We start from the raw sequence: 23,623 nt of genomic DNA, 5'->3' as shown, positions 1-23,623 counted from the left end.
GGGCCCGGAGCGCAGGCGGAGCCCGGGAACGCGCCCCGTTCCCGGCACGGAGGCCTCGCTCAGCCCGGGAGGAACCCGCTGCTCCCCTTCTCCGCTGCCGGTTATTTCCGCACCTTCTAAAGCACAGATTTGCTTTGAAAATGGGGGGTTTGGGGGACGGCAGGCCCAGAGTTTCTCCCTTTGGCTTCAACCTCACTCATCCCCTCTGCTCCCGGCAGAACAATCCGTGGCATTTTTCTAACAATTTTAATTTAAATAAAAATTTCCATCCGAGAAAGCAACCGAACAAAACCTAAGCAGAAACATGCACGTAAAAAAGACCGTTTAACGGAATTCGTCACAACTGCCTGACAGTGAGGGAGCCCTGAACCAAAACGGGCTCTCACCTGACCCAGCCAGTGCTGCTGCTTCGGGATTTTTTTCCCACTCAGTGCCAACAAGGTGACATATCCGGGCTCTGTCATTACTAAAAGGAATGAATCGCGTCCTTGCAGCGTCACAACCCGTCAGTCTCCCCTTGAAGAGACACTGAATACGAGCTGAAATACAATTTTGGAAATGTTTAACGAACATCTAAAATGTTCCGTTTTCATAGGAGTCACAAAGCTGAACGAACAGAAGAACTGCGACAACGTGGTTAAGTGCAACACCACTTTAAGGCTGTGAAAAATTAAAACCGTATTCCAGGCCCCCTGGGTTGTTTGACAGCTCCAGGTGAGGACCCTCAGGAACCCTCTCTCAGGGTTCAGCAGCACACAGAGCCCCGTGGTTTGACTGCGGGAACGAGCTGCCGCTCAGGCTCTGCTCCCCTCTGTCTCCCCACCACTTCCTGAACAGGCTTTCGAACAGCCACAGCCACGGGGCCAACGCTTCCTTTCCCAAAGCATTTCACACAAGTGGGTGTTAGAAAACCGTTTCACTTCTTGAGTGGGCAATTAGTAACTTTTAAATCAGGCTCTGGACTCCGGAACTCCCAACACCAAGGTAACATTTCATATTCTCCAGCCTGAAGCGTTACAAATTGTTCCATATGTCGATGTGAATTCTCTCCCGTGTGGATTCACAGCCGGGAGTAACTGAGCACCACAGACTTTCTACCCGGCTCCAACACGTCCCCAACAGCTACAGGCACCGGTGAAAGCTGTGAAACATCTCCACAGACCATTTCAAGGCGATCTGTGGAAAATACCCCCCCACACACCCCCGATCTTCTCCCTTTGCCTGGGAGAGGGCTCAGGACGGCCCTTTGACAGCCTCCTCCTCCTGCCATGGTCCAGCACAGAGCTGGGGGATCCCGCCACGGCCCTGCCTCCTGCCCAGCAACGGTGACAGCCCAGGAGGCTGCGAAGCCCGCAGCGGGACAGAATGTTTTTATATGGAATGCATTACAGACCCCCTGATCTCTGTGCAGGGCCAACCGGCCAACGTCAGGTGCGTTTCTTGCATGTGACTTTCCTGATGCTTCACGAAACTCCTCCTGAGCACGAATCTCTTCCTGCAGAGGGGACACTGGAAGAGCCCCTCTCCCGAGTGCCGGCGCTGGTGGTTTAGAAGATAATCCTTTCTCCTGTAGCTTTTGTCACACTCGGAGCACTTGTAGGGCCGCTCTCCCGTGTGAGTCATCTGGTGTCTAACGAGCCAGGAATGGCAAACGAAGCTTTTCCCACAGTCGCTGCAAATGTAGGACTTGCCCCTGCCCTGGCTCTGGTGCTGGCTGGCCGGGCTGCCGCGGGGTGCGAAGTGCTGCCTGCACCTGGTGCACCCCTCCGCCTTGTCCTGCGGGTGGTCCCAGCAGGGGCTGGCTAAGGGGTTTTCTGCCAGGAAGCTCTCCTCGCTTTCCACACCCAGCTGCTCCTCTCCGCCGAGGCCGTCGTGGTCACCAAGGCCGGTCCCCCCTGCAGGGTTCTGTCCGCGCTCGGCGCAGGCCATCGCCTCGCAGGAGTGGGGAGCAGCCCCCCGCCCCGTGTCCTTCACGCACGGCTGCGAGGGCAGCAGGTGGAACACCCTTTCATGGAGACTCTTCTCACACGCGGGGCCTGGAAACACCTCCCCTTCTCGGGCACCCTGGGGAGTCTGGTCCTGCTGGCTGGAGTTTCTCTCACATTTGTTGTACGTGCACGGTCTCTTCCCGACACTGTTTTCCTGAGGGCTGAAGAAATCCAAGTGCTCGCCAAACCCTCGGTCGTACTGAGCATCACCCTCCAGGCCATTCCCAGTCGTGGTTGTTTCCATCATTTCTGAATTCCACTGGCTGTCCCACGGCACTCTGGGGCTAGGATCCTTGGAAAACTTCTCTCCAGGTCTTGCTGGTACCTCCGAGTCACACACAGTGCTTTCAAAGCAATCTGGAGGGTCCCTCTTTGTGTTTTCATCGTGCGCTGAAACAGAGAGATGGCAGAGTCTTTCAATTAAGAGCACCCCTCCAAGCCTACAGCCAGGTCACGCTAACGGACAGACCAAGTAAGATGGGAGGTTTTAATACTGAGGGGGAGAGCAAGTACCAGTGTTTCACTGAAACAAAACCTCCGTGAAAATACAGGAACTTTTTGCAATTTTTTTTTTTTTTTTTTTAAATCTACGCAAAAATCACTAACGCTCCCTGATTTTTCTGTCCCCTGAGACCTGTGACCTTTTCAACAGCTACAGGAAAGACTCCGCTGAGCACCGTGAAGGACCATGGGTCTCTCAGCAGCGTCAGCCAGCTGAGTCCAGCTGAGTCTGTACTGCATAAACATCCTCAGCTCTCATTTCTCTGCCTCGACCGGGACATCAGCGCTCAGACATGTTACCACAGGCCAAGCTAAAGTCTGAACGTAAAAGGCACCGGCTGCTCTACAGTAACTGTCTAAGCACGTCCTCTCACCCCAGTAACTCCAGCTCATGTGTACGCACAGACTGAGTTGGCTGGGAAGCCCACACCGAGAGCCCTCTCAGAGCCATTGGAACAGGTCTCCCTCGGGAAGGAGTTAGGTGGAGCCCACCCAGCCTTGCACCAGGGCAATATTCTGGATGACTTTCTCCAGTGGGGCAAAACCACTCACATTGGCTGTTCCCACGTGGTTCCCGGCATACTGAGAGTTTATCCCTTGATTTAATTGATATTAACTTCATAATGTGCCATGAATGTTTAAATAACTTACATGAAGCAAAGGAATTCCAGGCTACCAACTGATTTCTACACAAAATATTCCTCCACACTCCCTCCTCAGTTACCACTTTGAAAGCGATACCGAGCGGTCTCCAGTCCCAGGAGATTGTGTTTAATTATTATCCCCATCCAAATTTGCACACCCATTCCCTGAGGTTAAGCCTTGATCCAAAGAAATCTCCCTCTGTTAACTGCACCTCAAGCACGATCTACACCCCAAGTGTGCTCTGCACAAAAACTCCTCCAAATGAATGTTAGCCTGTATGTCTCCAAACAGCACGTCCTCAAATTGTTTTGCATCAAAGCTGCCTTCTCCTTTGCTGCAGGATGGCTCTGCTGCTTGGGAACGCAAAGGCAGGGTTCCACATTCATTGGTACCAGGTTTAGAGACCATGAAGCCAGCTGGAAGCACAAACCTGATCCGTAAAGCCTGAGCACATCACTGTGTTTTCCTAAACAGAAACCCAAGACAGTGCTTAAGGCAGCTTTAGGCCGGCTGAAGGAGGAAGGAGCCTCTTCAGCTGACAGCACCTGAAATTTTCACGAACAAATATTAACTGAGGTTTGTTCCAGTTCTGTCATGGCTTACGTTCTAAGGTCGTGATGTTTAATAGAGTATTAAAAACCCCTCTAGATTTACCGCCTAGAAATCTCAACTGAAATCCATCACTGACCTGCACTTGGATCTGTAGAGATTTCTCCTTTCTCCAAGTCTTGTCGTTGAGGGCAGCGTGGCTCCTCCTCCTGCTTAATCCACGATAAAACATCAGTTGCATAAGTCTGAAGCCCTGTTGGGAAAAATTTACACAATTGAGAAACACCGGGAGAAAGATGCAAAGCAGGGAAGACTTGTGAACTCACAAAGATAAGAAAAGTGCTGACAAAGCCTCAGGGAAGAGATCACAGGGAGAACCACCCAAGGGGTAATCCCTGCAGTGGGAGGTTTTGCCGGGGAATCCTCACCTGTGTCAGGGTCTCTGGGGAGGTCCTCACCCTCTGTGCCTGGCAGCTCCCTGGCACACGCCTCTTTGCCTTGCTTGGTCCGATTTGAAGCCTCAGGCTCATAAAACACTTCTTCTGCTAAAGGAGAAAATTTAAGACAAGCGTATTGTGACCGTGTAAGCTCAGGATTTCACATGGCTGAAACCCACTCTGGTTTTGGTTTTTTGTTTTTTCCCAAGCCAAGCTCCCATCAACTCACTTTCTTAACGAAACCTGATGGAAAAATCGAAAAAAAAATCCCACTTCGCTACACTGGAAGCCACTAAAATGACAGTGGAGCCAACAGGTAGAGCTGTAAAGAGTGGGAACTGCCAAGCTCCAAAGCAGAATAGTTTATTTGTAACGCAAAGAGGTGCCACCAAGTGAGCAGGCAGGAAACAGGTCCCTGGGCTGCGCAGCTTCCCCACACAGCAGGAGCACTATGGAGGGGTCGGCGTGCTCGCCTGCGTACACAGAAACCACAGAAAACACAGAAGAGGAGGGAAAAGGCAACCTGAAGCCTCTGGAGATGCAGGAGGAGGGACACTGCAGCCCTGCAAGCGAAGGCTGCAGGGGACGTGGAGCTGGGGAGCTGCTGCAGCGCAGTCGCAGCCCTGACGGCACCAAGCACACACCTCATTCTGGCGCTGTTTTTTACCTCCTCCAAGTTAACCCATCAGCCCCAAAAAGTGACTAGTGGCCCGTTTTGCACTGGGTATTTAACCAGATTAGAGCTATCAACCTGAGGGAAGCAGAGCAAGGAAATTAAGGGAGAGCAAAACGTTTCCTATTCCGCACTGCGCTGCTTGGATGAAAACCAGCCATGTACTCTGCAAACTCCAAAATGGCCGTGAGGAGGGAAAGATGAAATTCCAGCCCTCACCTGTCAGGACTGGAGGCAAGTCTGTTCAAAACTTGTGAGTTTTTTTATAAAAGAGTTGGAATACATGAGAAGAGGTGGGAAAAAAAGAAAATCCTTGGAAATTAGTCCCTCTGTTTCATTTTCCCTCCAAGGTATGCAGTTACTCACCTGGGCAGGGCTCTTCAGGAGCTTCTCCAGCCTCCTCCTCCTGCTGATCTGCAGCACACGACTCCTCCTCTTGCTTAATATGGATTATGCTGTCTTCTGTTAACAGGAACCAATGTTATTTTAATTCCGTACACAAAATTATATTCCAATTCTCATCCCATCCCAGGCGCAGCAGCTATGTTCTAGCTCACATTCTAGAGAAAACCTCACTTCAGTTCTAGTTCTTGCTGATCAAGGCCTCTCAAAAAGACCTAAAATACTTGTCACAAAACCCTCAGCAAACGTTTAAGCCTCAGAAACACACAAAAGTTTCATGCCAGAGTAATGTCCGTCTTGTTGCGGCACCCATTAGCAAATGAAAACACATTCTCTGTGGCCCCGGGAGAGGAAAGCGCCACTTGAATTCTCATTTTCGAGGTTTGTTTCTCTTTGGGCTCTGCCAGAGTTATGCCATTCCCTTTTCAGTCACTTGTGGTAAAACGCACATCACATCTAACCCATCAGAAAACCCCCAGCGGGAGTTGTGAACGAAACTGATTGAAAAAAGGAAAAAAAAAGTCTGTGAAGTACATCAGGAAAAACTGATGGGCTAATGCTGTACGCGTTACCTTTATACCTCTGTGACACAACCGGTGAATTGGAGGGACACTTCACACGTGTAAAACCGACTACACGGTGCACGTTTGTGCACATGGAATAGGAAGTCGTCCCAACGACCAGCCTTCAGACTGGAAAACTGAACGTCTGGCTCTGAGAGGATTCCTGATCCCTTTTGGCTCTGAGAGGATCCCGGATCCCTCTGGCAATGCAGACACGGCCTCACCCCATGGGGCTGCGGGCCTGACCCGTGCCGCCACGGGCAGCGCGGCAACCGGGAGACCCAAAATAAGTGGTTTGATGCCACGTTCCCGTGAGAGCAGCAGGGACGAGGTGCCCGATGGCCACGTTCGGGAGAACACACTCAATGCAGGGCCTTGGCGAGAGGCCGATGTCCGAAACGAGCCCGGCTGGTGCGTATTTGGTGCCCCACGACCCGACGGCCTGCTCGTCCTGGAGCCACTCACCGGTGCCGGTGTCTGCGGGGTCACCTCTGCCGTCCTCATCCTCGCAGCTCGGAGCGCACGGCTGGTTCCCACCTTCCGACCGGGCCTGGGCGTCGCGTCCGGGCGCGTCGGGCTCTGCGGGAGGCGTGAGATGAGGCGCGGGCACGGGTCCCGCCGTCGGGGGGGCGGCGGGGACCCGCCGCCTGCCCGCCCGCCGCTCGGGGCCCTCGGCACGTGTCCCGGTCGAGGCGGCGGGCGGCGGCGGGCCCTTACCGAGGGCCAGCAGCGTGTGGTAGTTGCTCCTCGTGACGGCGCGGTGCAGGGCCCGCTGCCAGCCGCGCAGCGCCCGCCACTCCCGCTCGCTGAACTGCACCCACACGTCCTCCAGCCTCACCGGCACCCGCGGTGCCCGAGGACGCGTCGCTTCCCGCTGGCCGCCGCCGGCCGCCCCGCGCCTCGCCGGTACCCGAAGGGCCCCGCCGCCGCCGCCGTTCTCCAAGCGCCGCTCCAGCGCCTGGAGGCGGCCGCGCAGAGCCAGCGCGGCCCGTAGCTGCCGCTCCGCCCGCGCCAGGCGGGCCTCCAGGCGGAGCAACCGCGCCGCCACCGCCTCCGCTCGCCCGACCCGGGGACCGGCCATGGCCGCTGCCGCCGCCGTTACCGGCCCCGCCGATACCGGCCCCTCCGCCGCCGCCGCCGCCGCCGCGCGCCGCCGCCGGGCCCGCAGCGCCCCCTGCCGCCGGCCAGACACCCGCACTGCGGCGCCCCCCGGCGGGAGCCACCGGGGCGACTCGGGGCCGGGAGGGACCGGGGGGACTCGGGGCCGGGAGGGACCGGGGGGACTCGGGGTCGGGAGGGACCGGGGGGACTCGGGGCCGGGAGGGACCGGGGGAATTCGGGGCCGGGAGGGACCGGGGGGACTCGGGGCCGGGAGGGACCGGGGGAATTCGGGGCCGGGAGGGACCGGGGGGACTCGGGGTCGGGAGGGACCGGGGGGACTCGGGGCCGGGAGGGACCGGGGGGACTCGGGGTCGGGAGGGACCGGCGGGACTCGGGGCGGGAGCGACCGGCGGGACTTGGGGGCGGGAAGAGATCGAGGGTCCCCTCAGAGATAGGAGGGACCGGACATCCCCTCAGAGCTGTGAGGGACCGGGGTCTCTGCAGAGCCAGAAGGGATCAGGGATCCTCTCAGAGCCGTGAGGACCAGGGATCCTTTCAGAGCCGCACGGGTCCAGCACCTCCTCAGAGCTGTGGGGGCTCAGGCCCTCTCTGAGCCACAAGAGATTGGTTTCTCACAGAGCTTGTGACCGCACAGGATCCTCCGAGCAATGAGGGATCAAGGTCTCCACAGAGCCGGGAGTCATGAGGGACAGCCGCTGCGTGACCCACAGTCTGCTTGGAGTTGCCACCTTACCTCATCCTCCTCGTCCGGCGAACCTGCTGAACTGTATGGCCATCAGCTACAAGATCCCCTGAGAGCTGTGGGGGCTCAGGATCCCCTCAGACCCCCGAGGATTTCGTGTCCTCTCAGAGCCAGGAAGGTGCAGGGTTGCCTCAAGCCATGAGGACGCAGGGTCCTCTCACAGCCGCGAGGAATCAGGACCCCCTCAGAGCCACGAGGGTGCAGGATCCCCTCCGAGCCCAAGACCCATCATGGCCCCACCGTGTCGGGGTGCAGCCCAGGGTCTCTGTGGTTCCTCTTGGCATGGCTCCAGGTGCCACCATGGCCCTGGGACTGGCTGGGGACAGGATGGTGCCTGCAGAATCCCTGCTTTGCTCCTGGGGCTGAGGAGGAGTTGCCTGGGGAGGTGCCCCCACCTTAGTGGCCCCGTCTGCAGCGGCAGCAGCCCCCCAGCTCCCCTGGTCTGCACAAAGAGCTCCTGTCTCAGGCAGGTTGCTCGAGTGAACACAAAGCTGAAGGGGTCGGAATCTTTTATTTGCCCTCGTGCACAGGTGGGGTGGTTTGAGCTCAGAGGGGACTGAGCGCCACGCAGCGCTTGCTCCCCACTTCCCCCCCCAGTGCTGAGAGAGAGGGAAGTGAAGATCCAGCAACTTGCGGGCAGGACAGAGGGGGATGATCTCATCCTTTAAGGCACAGGCAAAAGACAGACTCAGTGGGGGAAGTAAAAAAAAGAAAATAAAATTTAATACAGACACAACAACATCACAGAACAGAGGAGGGCCGTGAGAATCATTACCACAGCCTGAAAACACCTTCCCCCACCCCTCTCTTTTTCCTGAGCTCATCTTTGCTCCCCATTTCTCTACCTCCTCCGTCCAGCAGTTGCGGGAACAGGGAATGGGGGGTGCAGTCAGTCCCGTCACTTCTTCCACCTCGGGGAGATGGGAACTTCTGGCATTCCTCCCCTTCTCCAGCACAGGAGACAGAGCTCCACAAACCAACTCCGACATGAGTCACTCCCATGGGTGTGTGGATCACCCCTGTGTGTTGCGGCCCTCCCAGCGCCAAACTGTGGTGATGGCATCCTGGCTTGTCAGCACCAGCGTGGCCAGCAGGGACAGGGAAGGGATCTGAGCCCTGTGCTCGGCACTGGGGAGGCCGCCCCTCGATGAGTGGGTTCAGTTTTGGGCCCCCCACTACAAAAGGGACATTGAATGACTCGAGCGTGTCCAGAGAAGGGCAACGGAGCTGGGGCAGGGTCTGGAGCACAGGTCTGCTGGGGAGCGGCTGGGGGAACTGGGGGGGTTCAGTCTGGAGAAGAGGAGGCTGAGGGGAGACCTCCTGGCCCTCTGCAACTCCCTGCCAGGAGGGGGCAGAGAGGGGGGATGAGTCTCTGGAGCCAAGGAGCCAGCGCCAGGCCCCGAGGGAATGGCCTCAAGCTGCCCAGGGCAGGGTCAGGCTGGCTCTGAGGAAGGATTTCTGTGCAGAAGGGGCTGTTGGGCGTTGGAATGGGCTGCCCAGGGCAGGGGGGGAGTCCCCATCCCTTGGGGGGTTGAAGAGTCGGGCTGACCCAGCGCTGAGGGATCTGGGGGAGTTGGGAACGGTCAGGGTGAGGTTCATGGTTGGGCTGGAGGAGCTTCAAGGGCTTTTCCAACCCAGATGATTCTGTGAAACTACAACTGTGGGGGCTTCTTCCTGTGGGGTCCAAGCCTTCTTTGGGCACAGTCACCTGGCACAGCATGGGGTCCCCCACAGATCACAAATCACCATCTGCACTTCCACGGGTGGCAGGGGAGTGGCCCTGTCCTCTCACCATGGATACAGGGGAGTCTCTGCTCCAGCGCACTTTCCCCGCTTCTACTTTCTTCTATGTTCACACAGATGTTCTCATCGCAACTTCTCACCACTCCCCCAACTCCTCCCTTCTTAAATACCTCATCGAAGAGGTGCCTGGCCTTGGGGCAAAGGTGGGCCGGACATGGAGCTGGGGGAGCTTCCAGAAGCTTCTCACAGGGGTCACTGCTGTAGCTCCCTGCCCTGCGACCAAAAAACTCCACCACTGACTCAAACCAGGACAGCAGGGTACACCCTCCACAGAGGAGTTAACTCCCAGGCCTTCCCTCTAGGACTGATGGCTGCTGTGTGACCCAGAGTCTACTTGGTAACTCCAGCTGTGCCTTATCCTCCTCATCTGGTGAATCTGCTGAACTCTCTGGCCACCAGCTACACAAAACGGGACCTCCCTTACCATCAGAGGTGACCGAAATGGTGGGACACAAAGAATTCCCACCTCTGCATGGTAAGAGAAAGAGATCTTCTGTGGTAAGGCACAAAAACCTGAAGTCATAAAGCAGCAATAAACCCAAGAGTTGCTCTGACAGTGCCGAGTACTTGCAAAATGAACAAACAAAAGCTCAAGCTGCTTTTAAGCAAAGTAGTTTGCATTTGCCAGAACTTGAGAATCCAGTAAGATGTTGCTGTCCTGAACCTTGGTCAGGATTTTTTTTCCCCCTGTTTTTTTGTGCATGATTTTGCCTCCTTTTGTGAAGAATATCTTGGCCTATGTAACTGGCTTTGCAGGGGAGGCTGCTGTCCTGTTCCAGCCTAAGCTACAGCAGCCCAGATAACGGAAGGTCAGGAAAACGTTGCACGCTGAGAAACGCTTGATGGAAGCTCAGCGCTTGTTCATGGAAGACGCGGAGACTCCACGACACATCCCAGGGTGGGCGTGGGAGAACTTGCTTCTTCCCCATCACATCTACACTCGCCTTCCCCTGCAGCTGCTGTGCTCTCCTCTGAGCATCACTCTGCACGGGGAGGATTTCTCTTCTTGCTCTTGAAAAAGCTGCGCGTTTCTGTGTCGCTTGACTTTTCTTCTTGGATTCAGGGTTGAATTTTTTCAGTTTAAGCAGCCTGAATCTCAAAATAGTTCTGAGATTTGTTATTATAAATACACACATTTGTCTATGAAACACAGGGAAACTGGGCTAGGATAGGGAAACTATGACTCACTGTGCAAAACACTGCTTCATCTGGGTTATCAAAGGCAGCATCAAGAAGTGATGAAATATGGAGCACATCAAACGCTTCTGGTGCTCGGACAGCGGTTAACGAATGAAATCTCCCAGTGAAAAAGAGGAGAGTGCTGCTGGGACAGCATAACCCTCCCCAGCTCACCCATATCCCCTCGTTTCGGATATTCTTGTACAGTTGCAGCTACAGAGACATCTCAGCTGTGAACGCTTCAGACATCAGGCAGCTGCTTCATTTTCTTCCACATTTAAAACTAAAGTGTCTAATAAAAAAGTGGCAGGAGGTCAGCACTAGAACATACACGGCAACAGTTCAACAGGGAGGAGAGATGGCAACATGGCAGGAGTTTTGACGTTTGTTATCATCCTTTTTTAAAACATAGGAACAGCCCAGAAAAGGCACTCATAGTCGTAGAATAATCTAGGAGTGCTGCTGAAAGGACCCTAAGATTCAGGATGCTCTGGTCACTGGGGAAACAGTGAGCAGTGCCCCTCTGCTGCTTGATGCAGCAACTTCTTTCCATCTTTATCCCAGAACACATCCTGCTCTTCCTGGACTTGGCTGGGCTAAACTGAGAACGACTGCAATGCTGAGAACTTTTTGCTGGCAGCAGGATCGATGTGATCTGCCTGCAGGATGAGAATTGTACAGGGAATTTATTTACAGCCTACTTTTAGATACTCTTACCAAGCAGGCCCTGCTTGGATATCAGATACACGCAGGGAAAACAATTATCCTGCTCAGGTTGCACCACAATATCGAAAAAAGAAAAAAAAAACAAAACAAAAAAAGAAAAAGAAAACCCACCCCATTCTTTTTTCTAATTCAGGGTAGACTTTTGTGTCTCCATCAGTAAGGTACGATACTGCAAACTGACAGTTATCAGCAGGTAAAATGATTTTTAAAAAAAGACAAAAAAAAGCATTTAGAACTTCACAGCTGTTTAATGTTATTAAAAATCAAGTATCTGCTGCTGCAAATTCAATGTATTTTACAGATAGAAACAAGTTCCCTGCCTTGAAGACTCACAGTCTAAGTAACAAAAGTGTAAAACATAGGCAGTTTAATTGGAGTCGGTAGGAAACCACTGAACTGATTAGTTTATCTCCTTGCTGGAGAAGACCCAAACTGCTTGTCTGGGTATCAAACGCTCCGTATTTCCAACTGCCAGAAGACTCCTTCAGCACGTCAAACAGTGGAGAAAACCCGGTCCGTGTGCACTGCTTTACGGTCACTGAACTCTGAGAAGTGACAAAACACCAAACCCTCTGTCCTCATTCTTATTTGGGGGAAAAAAAAAAGGATTATGTGCACAGAGGGGGGCTCACTGCACACAGACCTACTCAGGCACGTCAGGAGCCGTGAAATCAAGGACCTCGGCAGCACTAGGATGAGGAAAGGTGGCAGACAGCTGCTCACCAGGCAAACATTTGCAGTGAAGGTGCTTCCTGCTGTGCAATCCCAGTCGCTAGTGAAGCCTGTCCCAGTGCACATCAGAACTCCAAGCAGATCATGGCCCTATCGTTATCATTTACAGCAAACTAAATCCGTTTTCAAGCTCTAGAAAAGGGACTGAGCCTTTCTTTTCCAGGCAGCTTCCTGAGCAGAAGCAATTGTGAAAACATCATTTGGCCTGTGCTGAGGCACGGAGGGAGCTGGCTTGCCTGCCTGCCCCTCCTGGGCAAAGGGGGCAGCTGTGCAAGCCACCAGCGAGGCCTCGCTCCGTGCACATGTTTAGTTGTCAGGAGTTTTTTGCGAACTCAAACTCTCTCACAGAACTGAAGAACGGCAGAACGTTGTCAAGAGGAGCAGCCAGCGAAAAGCCCAAGTGAAGAGCAGCTTCCAAAACTCAACCTTGCTTGAACCAGTTCAGACAACTGACTCAAACTCAGAGAAGCCCAAAACACCTTTATTCTGGAGAGATTTTGGGGCAGGCTATGAGGTACCATGGCACACCACCACCACCACAAGGAAAAGGGCAGTGGTACTAAGGTGAATCCTAAATTCTGCTTGACTTGGATCTTTGGGATAAATTCTCAGGGAACCTTTAGCACCGAGCAGCGGGGACTCTCTCCCCTCCTCACTCCTCCACGAGCCTGCACAGCCTACAAGCTGTGTGGCGGGGCCTTCCTCACACTCTGCGTGACCACCCAATTCCTCTCGCGCAGGTGGATCTTCCCGTGCTGGAGGAGGTGCTGCTTCTGGGTGAAACGCTTTGGGCACTCATTGCACTGGTACGGCCTCTCCCCCGTGTGGATCCTCTGGTGCCGGAGCAGTGTGGAGGGGTGGCTGAAGGTCTTCCCACAGTACGGGCACCACAGGACCCCCGCGCTCCGGCCCGTGTGCAGACGCTGGTGGATGATGAGGGTTTTCTTTTGGGAGAACCACTCCTGGCACTTGTTGCACTTGTAAGCCCTCTCCCGCGGGCGGCCCCTCTGACCTGGCTGGCAGCTGCCGCTGGCGTCGACGCTTTTCTCACACCCGGGGCTGTCATACACCCTGTCTGTGGCTGCCACGCTGGCGTGGGCTTTTGTGTTCTGGTTCTGCTTGAACCGCTTCGTGGCCACATGGATCCTGTTTTCCACGTGGGTCCCGTTGTCCTCCACGTGGCTCTGCTGGTGCTGCTGACGGAGGAAGCCTTCCTTGTCTCCAGCGTGCCCAGCGCCGTGCTGTGTGCTGTGGCTCTCCCGGAGAGTCGTCGGCATCTTCTTCGGACAGAAACCCCTCCCAGACATAACACACGAGTGAGGACTCTTGCTGGGACAGCTCTGCCCGCAGACGGTGCCAGCGTTGCTGTCGCTCAGCCCCTCTTCTCGTGGAGTGGATGGCACCAGCCTGCCCACGCTCCGGTGTCCTGGCTGCACAGGAGGGCTGTACTGCCTATCAAAGGGCAGCGCCTCACTGGGACCCTGGAAAAGCAGCTCCTCCGACTCCCTGCATAAAGTTGCAGGGGGCTCTGAGCTTTGGGTGAGTTCCTCTGAATCCATCTGCTCCAGTTTGAACGTTATCACCTCATCTGCTGGAACTGAGGGGAACAACAAACGGGACACTCACTGGGGTGAGACACAAGAGGCTTCTGAAATCCCCCTGGCTCCTTCCCCTGCCACTGGTGAATCAAACAGTCTCACACAGGGAGTGTGAAGGGCAGCTGTGCTCCCAGAGCAACAGCCAGCTGAAGGACTGAAAGACAGAACACGAATGAAAAGCACAGGAAGGCTTCCCCCTCAGCTTGGCTGAGCAGCCAGGAGGGGGCAGAGGGAAGCGCTGCCTTCCAAGACAGCAGAGTTCAGCAGTTTCCAGAATCATCTCCAGCTGAGCAGCACAGACTCTCTCCTCTCCTCCCTCCTCCACGAGCCTGCACAGCCTACAGGCTGCATAGCAGGGCCTGTCTCACACTCTTCTTCTAAGCACTAAGATCTCACAGACCTGGGGCAGCCCTTGGCTTCCCTCCCCAGCACGTCTGCCTCCCTCTCCCCACACCAAGGACTCGGTACTTCCCGATCTTCAGCGAGCACCAGCTCCTTCCCAGAGATCCACCCCCACCCTGCTCCCAGGACGTGGTGTCCCACCGGTGTAGCCCCCTTCCTGAAAGGGGACACACGAACACAGGCAGGTTTTGACTCGAGACATACCTGCTGCTGCCCAGGATATGTATGTAACAAGGAAGCCTCCTCACTGAGGCAGCACAAGTACATTTTCTACGAGGGTTCGTTGCTTTTCATCTCTGAGCTAGGTGCCTGGGGTTTTCTATTCACGCTACACCTGTCTCAGACTTTCTCTCGATGCTCATTCCTACCTGAACGTTTAATTTTAGTCGACCTGGGTATGAATATGACCCATTGGTGGAAACCCAACCAAAGCTCAAGGATGGAAACTGCCGACACACAACCGTTTTTAAAGTTGTCGACAGTGTGAGAGCAAAACCCAAGCAGGGAGCAGCCTCCTGTCTGGAGAGTGTCACTCCCCAGTTCACCCGTGCTGTGCAGCGACTGACAGTGGAGAGGTGACAACATGACACAAGGGGCATGAGAAAGAGCATCTAAGATTCAGTCACAGCAGGGCAAATCCCAACAAAAACTGAGCAAACCCCACTGACGCCTCTGATGTGGCACAAGGAGAATAAACAGAGATCAGGACTGAGGGTGAGGACGTGATTGGTGAGCTGGGGCAGTCTAATAATCATGTAAATATTGCATTATTATTGGGAATACAGAGACATCACTTCCCTAGCCACTAGGTAGCCACTGAGGCACTGCTCTGGAACACAGCTCCATCTTCTCCACTTTCCAGAAGCTGGAATGGGCTGCCCAGGGCAGGGGGGAGTCCCCATCCCTGGAGGGGTTGAAGAGTCGGGCTGACCCAGTGCTGAGGGATCTGGGGGAGTTGGGAACGGTCAGGGGGAGGTTCATGGTTGGGCTGGAGGAGCTTCAAGGGCTTTTCCAACCCAGATGGTGCTGGGATTCTGAGGATGCAGCCACCAAGCAGAAGAAATTCCAGAAAGGCAGCAGATGTGCTCTGGAGGACACAAGACCCACAAGAGGGAGCAGAATGTTCTGGGCCGGGTGCCAAGAAGCCCAGGGGCTGCCGGGAAGAGCCAAGCTCTGGGGACGGCCCCCCTGCAGCAGGATCGGAGCTGGAGGTGCTATTCCATCTGGGAATTTGCCCAAAGCCGGCTTTGCTTTCAGCCATTGCCGTGCCCTGTGGCAGGAGGATCTACAGCCTGCACACGCACCATAACAGAGTTTGCTCTGCTCAGTCCAAAGCAAATGTCTGCTCGTTTCACCAAGAGCTGCCTGGATCTCGGGCAGCCAGAGGGGGCGAAGGTTCATTCCTTTGGCTCACCCAGGCACAGAGCCGTGGGGTATCCCCCGCTCTGCCGCCCCTTCCGCAGCCTGAGGGGTTCAATCTCTCCTGATACAGAAGCCCCCCACCTCGCTGCTCTGCTCTGGGCCGTGTCCCTGGCTGCTGCAGTGAGCAGAACTACACTCAGTCCAACACTTTGGTGTAACGCCATCTCTGGAGAAGAATTGTTCTTGACATCATTCCGTTTGATTTATTCCAGGGATGCCTATCTCTTCACATGCTGTGCCTCGTCTACCCGGCGCTTTAATCCTCCTACTAGTAACGCTGCCCATACGCTTTCCGCCCCCTTTCCCAACCTCAGCGTAGCCCTTGCTCTCCCACCCCCAACCTCTTTCTCCTCTCCTCAGTCCCCACGTCTTGGCATCTGCCGTCCCGCTGCGGGAACGTTGGGGACTCCCCGTGCCTCCGGTGGGAGGGCTGGGAACTCACCCACACTGAGCTCAGTAAACTCTGCGTCCTCCGCAGCTCCCCGCTCCTCCGCGCATGGCCCTTCCTCTTGCTTCACGGTGCCCGCGAAGCTCAGCTCTGGAATGCCACTGTCTGCTCAGGAAAAGAGGAAATTTCTTCACTGGTTCGCACAGTGCCACTTGGCTCTCCCCTCGCTGCGCCCAGCTTTGCTCCCAGCCACTCTGCGACCTCTGGGAGCTTTTACTCTGCCCTGCAGGGAAGGGGTTCCCCCCTTTGCCCCCCGTTTCAGGAGTGTCCTCCCTGCCCTTGTGCCCAACACGCCCCGTCAGGACAGTGCTCACCAGCTCCAGGTTCAGCCAGCACGGTGCTTCCCTCCCGGCTTTCCCGCACTCCTTCTCCACTATCCTGGCTGCAGACATTGAGTCTAAAGAGCAGAGCCTCTGCTAACGAGAAAGATCGAATCCGTTAAGGTTTTTTTTTCTAACGCCCTGTTGATCTACCTGAACCCACTCCTCTTGAGATCTAAGGAGTTTCCCCCGCAGCTTTGGGACATCCTCTGTTTGGTGACAACCAGGTGCAAGTACGACGCCCGAGAATAAAGCTGTAACTCATCTCTTGCCTCCACTTGGTTCTGCTGGAATCTCCCTCGAAACCACTTCTCCTTTCTGGAGCTGAGACAGGAGGTCAGGTTTGGAGATGGCGTAATCTGTCGAGGAACAGAGATATGAACGTTTCCTTGCTGTATCCAGGGGGAGGAACATGCTCAGCTGCGCTCCCAAAACCTGCTCCATAGGCCACAAGCATGGAGAGCCCTCGGCACAGCCCACTGGGACACGGCGGCTTCCACTTCGGGCAGCCAACCCCACCCCAGCGGAGAAAATCCCCACGGGCCTGTGGGCTGTGGTGGCCACGGGCCGTGACGCGGAGGGGACTGCAGCCAGCGCTCGCACCCAGTGAGCGCTGGGACGGTGGGACTGGATGTGACACGTGCTCCCCGCAGCAACGGGCATCGACTTCTCCACGTTCCTACAGACCTGCTTCCCAGGTGTGGGAAAAAGTCCCCAAAACGGAGCTAGTCGGGAAGCGCCGATAACTGCCTGAAGCAGCGATACCTACCCAGAGAGATCAGAGACTCGTTCTTCCCTCTCAGCACGGTTTTGTGCAGCTCCTTCTGCCATTCCTCCAGACAATTCTTCTCTTGAGCAGAGAAGTAGGCAGCGTTGCTTCCCAACACCCCCGGGGCCTGCAATAGCAAAAGCCACTCACTCAGCACCGGCTCTGGAACCGCTGAACCATCCTCAGGAAACATCTTCCTTCTATTTATTGCGGCTGCTGCATGTCAAGTACCGGACGGCCAAAAAAAAAAAAAAAATCCTGCCTTGGCGCATCCTCACGACACAAAGTAATTTAAAGCTCAGTTTAAGGAATGTTGGTAATTCTTGGAGAACTGCGAATCCTACGATATTCTCATGATGCAGGCTGGTGGACCTCAGCGTGGGGAAGAATCTACTGCTTTATCGTGAAAAATGCAACAACCTTTTGCAGCGGGATGGGGCTCAATTTAAGCACACCCACTGAGCCATCGCTCCCTGCCTGACCGCAGGCAGAGCTGCTCCCGCCTAAACCTCCGCTTAAACCCAACGTTTTAGGCCTCACGGGAGATGGCTGCGGGGTGAAGGAGGGCAGTGTTGGAGCTGCATGCGTCGTCCTGTCCCCAACCCTCCCTCCGAGCCCCTAAGGAGCCGTTTATTACCTTGGGGGCCTCCTCCCCGGGGGGCAGGCGCAGCACCCAGAAATTCCTGTTCTCCAGGAGGTTCTCCACATTCTCCAGGCGCCGCTGGAGCTGCCCGTACTCTCGGATGAGGGTGCCCAGCGCCGCCAGCTTGCTCTCCAGCTGGTTCCCGAACTCCACCACCGTTTTCTCGCAGTCGAAGTACTTCTTCTCGGTGGTCACCGTCCGGTGCTCCAGGTTGAGCAGCCGCTCGGCGTGGACATCCACGCTCCGTTCCACCGCCTGCACGGCCGCCACCACGGTCCACAGCGAGATGTTGGCATCGCTGGGCCGCGGGGCTTTGACCGGTGGTGGCGGGGAACCCGCGGGGAAGTAGGAGCACGTGGGGTGCGGGGTCTCCATTCCCGTTCCTCTGCCCGGTCGCACCGCTGGGGAGAGACAGAACCCAGGGACGGGCTCACCGCCGGGCCTCCTCCCGGGGCTGTGGCACCGGGTGTTGCCGCTGCCTGGGCTGCTCGCTGCTGGGGGACGGGAGGGTGGCTGGGTCAGGCTGCTGCACACCGGGGCCGGTTTCCCGTCCCGCGCGGGGCCACCACACAGCGGGTCTGGTCCTTCCCCACCCGCATACGAAGTCCCGTTGCAGCCCCGCTCGGCCCTTCCCTCCCGTGTGCTCCCACGCACCGGCCCCTCCGGTGCCTCCGGTGCCTCCGGTGCCTCCGAGCCCCGCCCCGCGCCCGGCCTCCCGGCTCCTCCGCGAGTCCCGCGGCCTCACCTTGCCGCCAGGGGGCGCCGCTCACGCCGTAGGGCTCCCCCTGCCGGCCGGAGGTCCGCCCCGGAGGGCGTTCGCCGCGGGAGTGATTGACAGCTGTCAATCACCGGGAAGCGGCCGGTCTGAAGGGGCAGCCGGCTGCGAGGAAAGATGCCGCACAACTTTCCCCCCCCCCGCCCCCGCCGCGGCGGCGCTTCCCCGCCGGCGACTCCGGAGGCGCCGCTGGTTACCGGGGGGCGGCCGGTCCCGGCAGCCGCCACTCGGGGCGCCGCCCGCCGGCCGGCAGGGGGCGCTGTGCCCCGGTAGGGGGCGGCGCTCGCCCCGGCGCGGGAGGTCGGCGTGTGCCCTGGCCCCTCCCGTCCCCGCGGAGGAGGTGGGGACCATGGCGGAGCCGCACGCCCGCCTCGAGGCGCTGGAGCGGCGGCTGAAGAGGGCGGAGGCGGCGCTGCGGGAGGGGCCGCTCTGGGCGCTGCGGTTCACCGAGGTGCGGAGCGGGCCGAGCCCCGGGCATCGCTCGTGGGGCGGGGGGATCCTGCGGGGGGGAGGGGGCGGGATGTTTGTGGAGCCATTGTGGGGCTGAGGGGGGTGTGGGGGCTGAGAGCGAGCCGTGGGGCTCTGAGGGGGCGGGGGGGCTGGGGGCGGCTTGTGCGGTTGGGGGGAGGCTGGTGGAGCTGGGAGGCGGCTTGTGGGGCTGGCTTGTGGGGCTGGGGGCTGGCTTGTGGGGCTGGGGGGTGGCTTGTGGGGCTGGGGGGTGGCTTGCGGGGCTGGCTTGTGGGACTAGAAGGTGGCTTGGGGGATTGGGGGGTGGCTTGTGGGGCTGGGGGGTGGCTTGTGCAGTTGGGGGTTGGCTTGTGGAGCTGGGAGGTGGCTTTTGGGGTTGGGGGTGGCTTGTGGGGCTGGGGGGTGGTTTGTGGAGCTGGCAGTGGGGCTGGGGGTGGCATGTGGGTCTGGGGGCTGGCTTGTGGGGCTCGAAGGTGGCTTGGGGGGTGGCTTGTGGGGCCACTTAGGAGGTTGCTGAGTGGTCGGGGCTGAGACGGAGCCTGGGGGTCGTTGAGCGGCTGGGGGGGTGGCCGAGGTGGCTTTTAGGAGCCTGTGGGTGGAGCCGGGGAGCTGCTGTGGGGCTGCGTCGGGGTGGGGGGGGCTTCGTGAAGGGGCTGGGAGCGAGCCTGTGGGACTCCTTATGGAGGAGGGGGGGGCTTTCAGGGAGCTGCTCCTGGGGGCTGTTGAAGAGCTGGGGGGGTGATGACCGAGGGGCTGGGAGCTGCCCCCTCCCACAGCCCAGCCTCTGTGCTCCCAGGCGCCGGTGACTTTCGAGGACGTGGCGATTCACTTCAGCAGGGAGGAGTGGGCCAGCCTGGATGATGGGCAGAAGGAGCTCTACAGGACCGTGATGGAGGGCAACTACGAGATGCTGGTGTCCCTGTGTAGGCTCTGGTTTGCGCTGGTTTGGCAGCTGCCGTTGCTGTCTAGGGAGCTCTCTTGGGGTTACTTTTCCACCTCTCGGTGTTTCACTGGGAGCTCTGGCTCCCAAATGATCCGCTCGATTCCCCGTCCCCTCTGGCAGTGGCTGGAGGTTGGCAGGTACATGCTTAGTGTCTTCTCCTCATGGGAGTGCAGGTACACCGAGCTCCCTGGGTTGTCACCACGGAAATTCCCACATCCACGTCTGTCTAGGGCCTCACATGGTTTCTCACCAGCTGGGCTGGTGTTTGTCCTGGCGTGGGGAGTGGGGTGAGAGCTGGGCAGGGGAGAAAATCTCATGGGGGTTGCTTCTGCCTGGGTGTTCCAAAGCATGGCCCTCGCGCCTGGAAATGACCTTTCCTAAAAGGCTGGTTGGATTTTCCTAAAGGCCCTGTACCATCTTAAATGATTCTCTGACATCTTGCTTAGCCCAGCCTCATGCTCATAATTAATTCTTTCCAGCACTCAGGCGATGGACATCCCAGCTGGGGCTGCCCCCTCTTGCCCGAGGAGCCAGAGCAAAAGCGCTGGGGCGCAGGGTGAGCTTAGTCCCAGAGCAGGGCAGCGAAATCCTGGCCAAGCTCCTGCCTGGTGAGGAGCAGTGGGACTGAGACATGGTGGTTTGGAGCAGATACAGGCAGCGAGGCAGGCCAGAGGTTCCAATGAGAGCCCTACAATTCTCTTCCTGTGCTTCAGGGTTTTGTTCCATCTGCAAGTTGAATTTCTGGCAGAATGGGGGCATTTCTGTAGCAGGGGTTTCCCCCCCTGCCATAGAGTAGGGATGGATTTTCTTGTGGTTGTTGCTTTTTGTCAGACATGCCAGAAGGTGCTTTTCAGATTCCCCCCGGCATGTGCTGTCTGCTGGTCCCTGCCTGTGTCCATAACTCCCGGTGTGCCAGTGCTGACGCTGCCCTGGTCGAAGTTCTCCGGGTTGGGACTGGCTCTGGTTGGACAGTCTGTGGGTGCACCCACAAAGACGCTGCTGCATCTTGCTTCTGTCTTGCTCTGGAACAGATTGTGCGCTCTCCACACCTGAACTTTTATCCCGGATGGAAAGAGGAGAAGAGCTGGACATGCAGGACGAGTCAGACCTGGAGGAAGCAGACATGTCCCCGGCACCAGCCGTAGGTGTGTGACACTGGGTTTCTTCCCTGCCAGGATCTTGGCTCCCGGCTGCTTCCCGGGATGATTTGTGGTCCCTGCTCTCAGCCCTGGGGACTGAGGTGTCACCTGTGATGGCTGGGGGGACAGTTTGTGCTGGGAGAGGACACGGGGAGCGTGGTGGGACACAGCGGTAGCCTGGAAACCCTCCCCTGACCCAGCAGCTGCTGCGGAGACCTGATGCCCTGTGGTGTTGAGAGAGGGGGGACCCCTAGCCCTGCAGTCGCTGCCCTGAGTTCCCAGCTCAGCCAGTAAAGCCTATCTCCTCCTCAGAACCAGACCTCCTGAGCTGCACGAGCGACAATGCCACGCTGGACATGAAGAGAAAGGACTCGTGCGAGGGGAGCTGTGGGGAGCCGGAGGACAGCAGGAGCCTGGCAGCGGCAGTGGCCTGCGGTGCACGTGAGTGGCCGGCAAAGCCAGCTGATGCGCGGGATCCCGGGCCTGGCTGCATCTCAGGCTGCCTCACCGTCACCCCTCTGGCCTCCGCAGCCGCACACGTCCCTCTGGAAGCCACCGCTGTGCCAGCGGATCTCAGCCAGGCGACCCCGTCCCCTTCTTGCCCTCTCTCCGCCTGCTCTCGGGAAACGGTGAATCTGGACCGGTCTCCGCTGCCTCCCGCTGCAGCAGGTACTGGGACAGAGCCCTTAGCCCCTCCGTGGCGGGGCCAGCGGCCTCGAGGAGCCGCTGGCCCGCTCGGAGAGCAGCAGGGGGGTTGTAGAGGGCTCTCTCGGGGCTTGGGGCTTTTCAGACAGGATTTTACACGAATCAGGCCAAGAAAGGATTCTGGCAGTAAATCCCGTTGCCGGCCTTGAAACCGTAAAGGACGAGGCCCAGCGTGGTGCGAACCAGCCCGCCCAGGCGATTTACTTCAAAGGACAGGCCCCAGTGTTTCTGTTAGACTCCCCCCATCCTACCTAGGTGACGTTGGTCATCTCTAAACCTCCCGTGGGGTGTCTGCAGGGAGGAGGTGGAGCTGTGCCCGCCGTTTATGCGGTCTGGGGGTGAAGACTTTGAGCTGGGAGACGAGAGCGGGGCTGAGATTTGTGCTGCCTGCTGGCTGGGGAGGGTGTGGGGAGGGGAGGCGGGGGTGGCAGTGTCCTCGAAATCACCTGGGAAGAGTCATGTTTGGGTTGTGAAAACTTTTCAGCAGATGCCGAGGTGGGGATCCCAACGGAGATGCCACAGGAGGAGGTCATTGCGGAGGAGCGGGCCGTGCCTGAAATGCCCTTGAAGGCCCTGGAAGAGGAGGACATGAAGGATTCGGGGGATGATGGCCAAGGCCTGGCCGCGGATGTTCCCGAAGAACCGGCGAAGGAGCCGGTCCCCGAGGCCTGCAGAGCGGCGGCGCAGGCAGGTGATCCCGGCTGCCCGGTGGCCACCCCGGCAGAGCTGGTGGAAGGCTCCTGCATGGGCCGGACTGCGGCCTGCCAGCGCAACTCCACCCGGGAGAAATTCTACTCCTGCCCCGTGTGCAGGAAAAACTTTCTGCTGAAGATCAACCTCGTCATTCACCAGCGCAGCCACAGCAACTGGGAGCCCTACGTCTGCCCGCACTGCGACCGGAGCTTCATGTCCAAGAAGAAGATCCGATGTCACCTCCGGGCCTGGGCAGCCAAGGGGTTTTGCCAGCCCCTGGGGGCAGAGGAATGCTCCAGCCAGGACCCCCCCTGCGACGCCCCCCAGCCCCAGTCGCCGCACACGGCCTGCAGCATGGTGTGGGGGAAGCCCAGCCCCAGCAGATGCCCCTTATCTCCTGGGAAAGTGACATACACGTGCAACGAGTGCATGGAGAACTTCTCCAGCCAGAGCTTTCTGATCGTGCACCAGCGGCAACACACTAACCACGACCTCATCCTCTGCCCCTGCTGCAACAGGAGCTTCGCCTGGTCCTCTGACTTTGTCCGGCACCACCGGACCCATGCGGGCGAGCGGCCCTACCAGTGCGGCGTGTGCCAGAAGACGTTCAAGCGGCACTACCACCTGGTCGTCCACCAGAAGATCCACATGCGGCGGGAAGAGCCGTACCCCTGCCCTGGCAACCAGCTGCCCGTGCCGGCAGCGCCTGTTTAAGCCGCGGCGGCGGGAAGCCGGGAGGTGTCAGAGGCTGCTGTTGAATGTTTTAATTTTTTAATTATTTTTTTTTGTGCCCCCCTCTCTTCCCTCATTGACCGCGGGATGTGAGCGGGTTGGGTGGAGGCTGGAGAGCGGGCAGCATCACCCCGATCCTCCTGCCTGGATGTGGGGTGCCCAGCCCTGGCCCTGCAGACCCTGGGGGGGGGGGTGTGTATGTGTGTGTGTACGTTTCTCCGTGTTCCTCAGCCCCGGGGGGGTGTGTGGGACCCCGTGAGCTGGACCAGGGCGGTGGTGACTGTGATGGTGGGCTCGTCCCTGTTGTGGAGGCGCCAATAGATGCTGTGAAAATGAGAGTGGTGAATGCAGCTTCCTTCGGGAGGGGGACCGGGGGGGCGGGGGGTTCTGCCTGGCCCCGCGGGGGGGCTGGGGTCGGGTTGAGGGGTACCGGTGGGTTCCTCCCAAGTTGGGGGAGAAGTGGGGGAAGGCCGTGGGCTGGAAATACCGATCAGGAGGCGTGTG

General features: G+C 57.8%; 2 protein-coding genes across 7 annotated transcripts; one reads left to right on the top strand and one right to left on the bottom strand.

The window, feature by feature from the left end:
• Nucleotides 1–275: 275 nt before the first annotated feature.
• On the bottom strand, nt 276–18,438 carry LOC141958219 (zinc finger protein 783-like). 3 transcript variants are annotated; one of them, XM_074900997.1, is made up of 11 exons: nt 18,410–18,438; nt 17,659–18,155; nt 17,022–17,148; nt 16,531–16,611; nt 16,247–16,345; nt 15,927–16,040; nt 6,224–6,337; nt 5,160–5,255; nt 4,112–4,225; nt 3,823–3,936; nt 276–2,378 (listed from the first exon to the last, which is right to left on the bottom strand). In XM_074900997.1, the coding sequence occupies exons 2-11, from the start codon at nt 18,037–18,039 to the stop codon at nt 1,372–1,374; spliced, it is 2,247 nt and encodes a 748-aa protein (XP_074757098.1). In that variant the 5' UTR covers nt 18,040–18,155; nt 18,410–18,438; the 3' UTR covers nt 276–1,371. The 3 variants fall into 3 exon arrangements, with proteins under 3 accessions (XP_074757098.1, XP_074757099.1, XP_074757100.1); XM_074900998.1 differs by lacking the exons at nt 15,927–16,040; nt 16,247–16,345; nt 16,531–16,611; ... (1 more) ...; nt 17,659–18,155; nt 18,410–18,438 and adding an exon at nt 6,476–6,839 and having other exon boundaries at nt 4,112–4,228; XM_074900999.1 differs by lacking the exons at nt 276–2,378; nt 3,823–3,936; nt 4,112–4,225; ... (1 more) ...; nt 6,224–6,337; nt 18,410–18,438 and adding an exon at nt 11,601–13,659 and having other exon boundaries at nt 15,927–16,037; nt 16,247–16,348; nt 16,525–16,611; nt 17,659–18,339.
• A 337-nt stretch (nt 18,439–18,775) lies between these two features.
• On the top strand, nt 18,776–23,441 carry LOC141958225 (zinc finger protein 777-like). 4 transcript variants are annotated; one of them, XM_074901008.1, is made up of 6 exons: nt 18,776–18,890; nt 19,704–19,830; nt 20,882–20,995; nt 21,302–21,430; nt 21,521–21,658; nt 22,179–23,441. In XM_074901008.1, exons 1-6 carry the CDS (start codon nt 18,789–18,791, stop codon nt 23,099–23,101), a joined length of 1,533 nt encoding a protein of 510 aa, XP_074757109.1. In that variant the 5' UTR covers nt 18,776–18,788; the 3' UTR covers nt 23,102–23,441. The 4 variants fall into 4 exon arrangements, with proteins under 4 accessions (XP_074757109.1, XP_074757110.1, XP_074757108.1 ...); XM_074901009.1 differs by lacking the exon at nt 21,521–21,658 and having other exon boundaries at nt 22,182–23,441; XM_074901007.1 differs by having other exon boundaries at nt 21,302–21,658; nt 22,182–23,441.
• Nucleotides 23,442–23,623: the final 182 nt, after the last annotated feature.

The sequence above is a fragment of the Athene noctua genome, chromosome 2 (genome assembly GCF_965140245.1).
Source record: "Athene noctua chromosome 2, bAthNoc1.hap1.1, whole genome shotgun sequence".
In the NCBI taxonomy this organism is placed as follows: Eukaryota; Metazoa; Chordata; class Aves; order Strigiformes; family Strigidae; genus Athene; species Athene noctua.
Note: the sequence above shows the minus strand (reverse complement) of the source record. Positions and strands in the feature narration are given on the sequence as shown.

Excerpts from the sequence above, each read along its gene's own strand:
- LOC141958219 (XM_074900997.1), bottom strand. The coding sequence starts at position 18,039 with ATGGAGACCCCGCACCCCACGTGCTCCTACTTCCCCGCGGGTTCCCCG. Across the intron at positions 17,149-17,658 it reads CCGGGGAGGAGGCCCCCAAG|GCCCCGGGGGTGTTGGGAAG; the intron begins GTAATAAACGGC and ends TTGCTATTGCAG. Across the intron at positions 3,937-4,111 it reads CCCCAGAGACCCTGACACAG|GGCTTCAGACTTATGCAACT; the intron begins GTGAGGATTCCC and ends TTTTCCCAACAG.
- LOC141958225 (XM_074901006.1), top strand. The coding sequence starts at position 18,789 with ATGGCGGAGCCGCACGCCCGCCTCGAGGCGCTGGAGCGGCGGCTGAAG. Across the intron at positions 18,891-19,703 it reads GGGCGCTGCGGTTCACCGAG|GCGCCGGTGACTTTCGAGGA; the intron begins GTGCGGAGCGGG and ends CTGTGCTCCCAG. Across the intron at positions 19,831-20,881 it reads CGAGATGCTGGTGTCCCTGT|ATTGTGCGCTCTCCACACCT; the intron begins GTAGGCTCTGGT and ends GCTCTGGAACAG.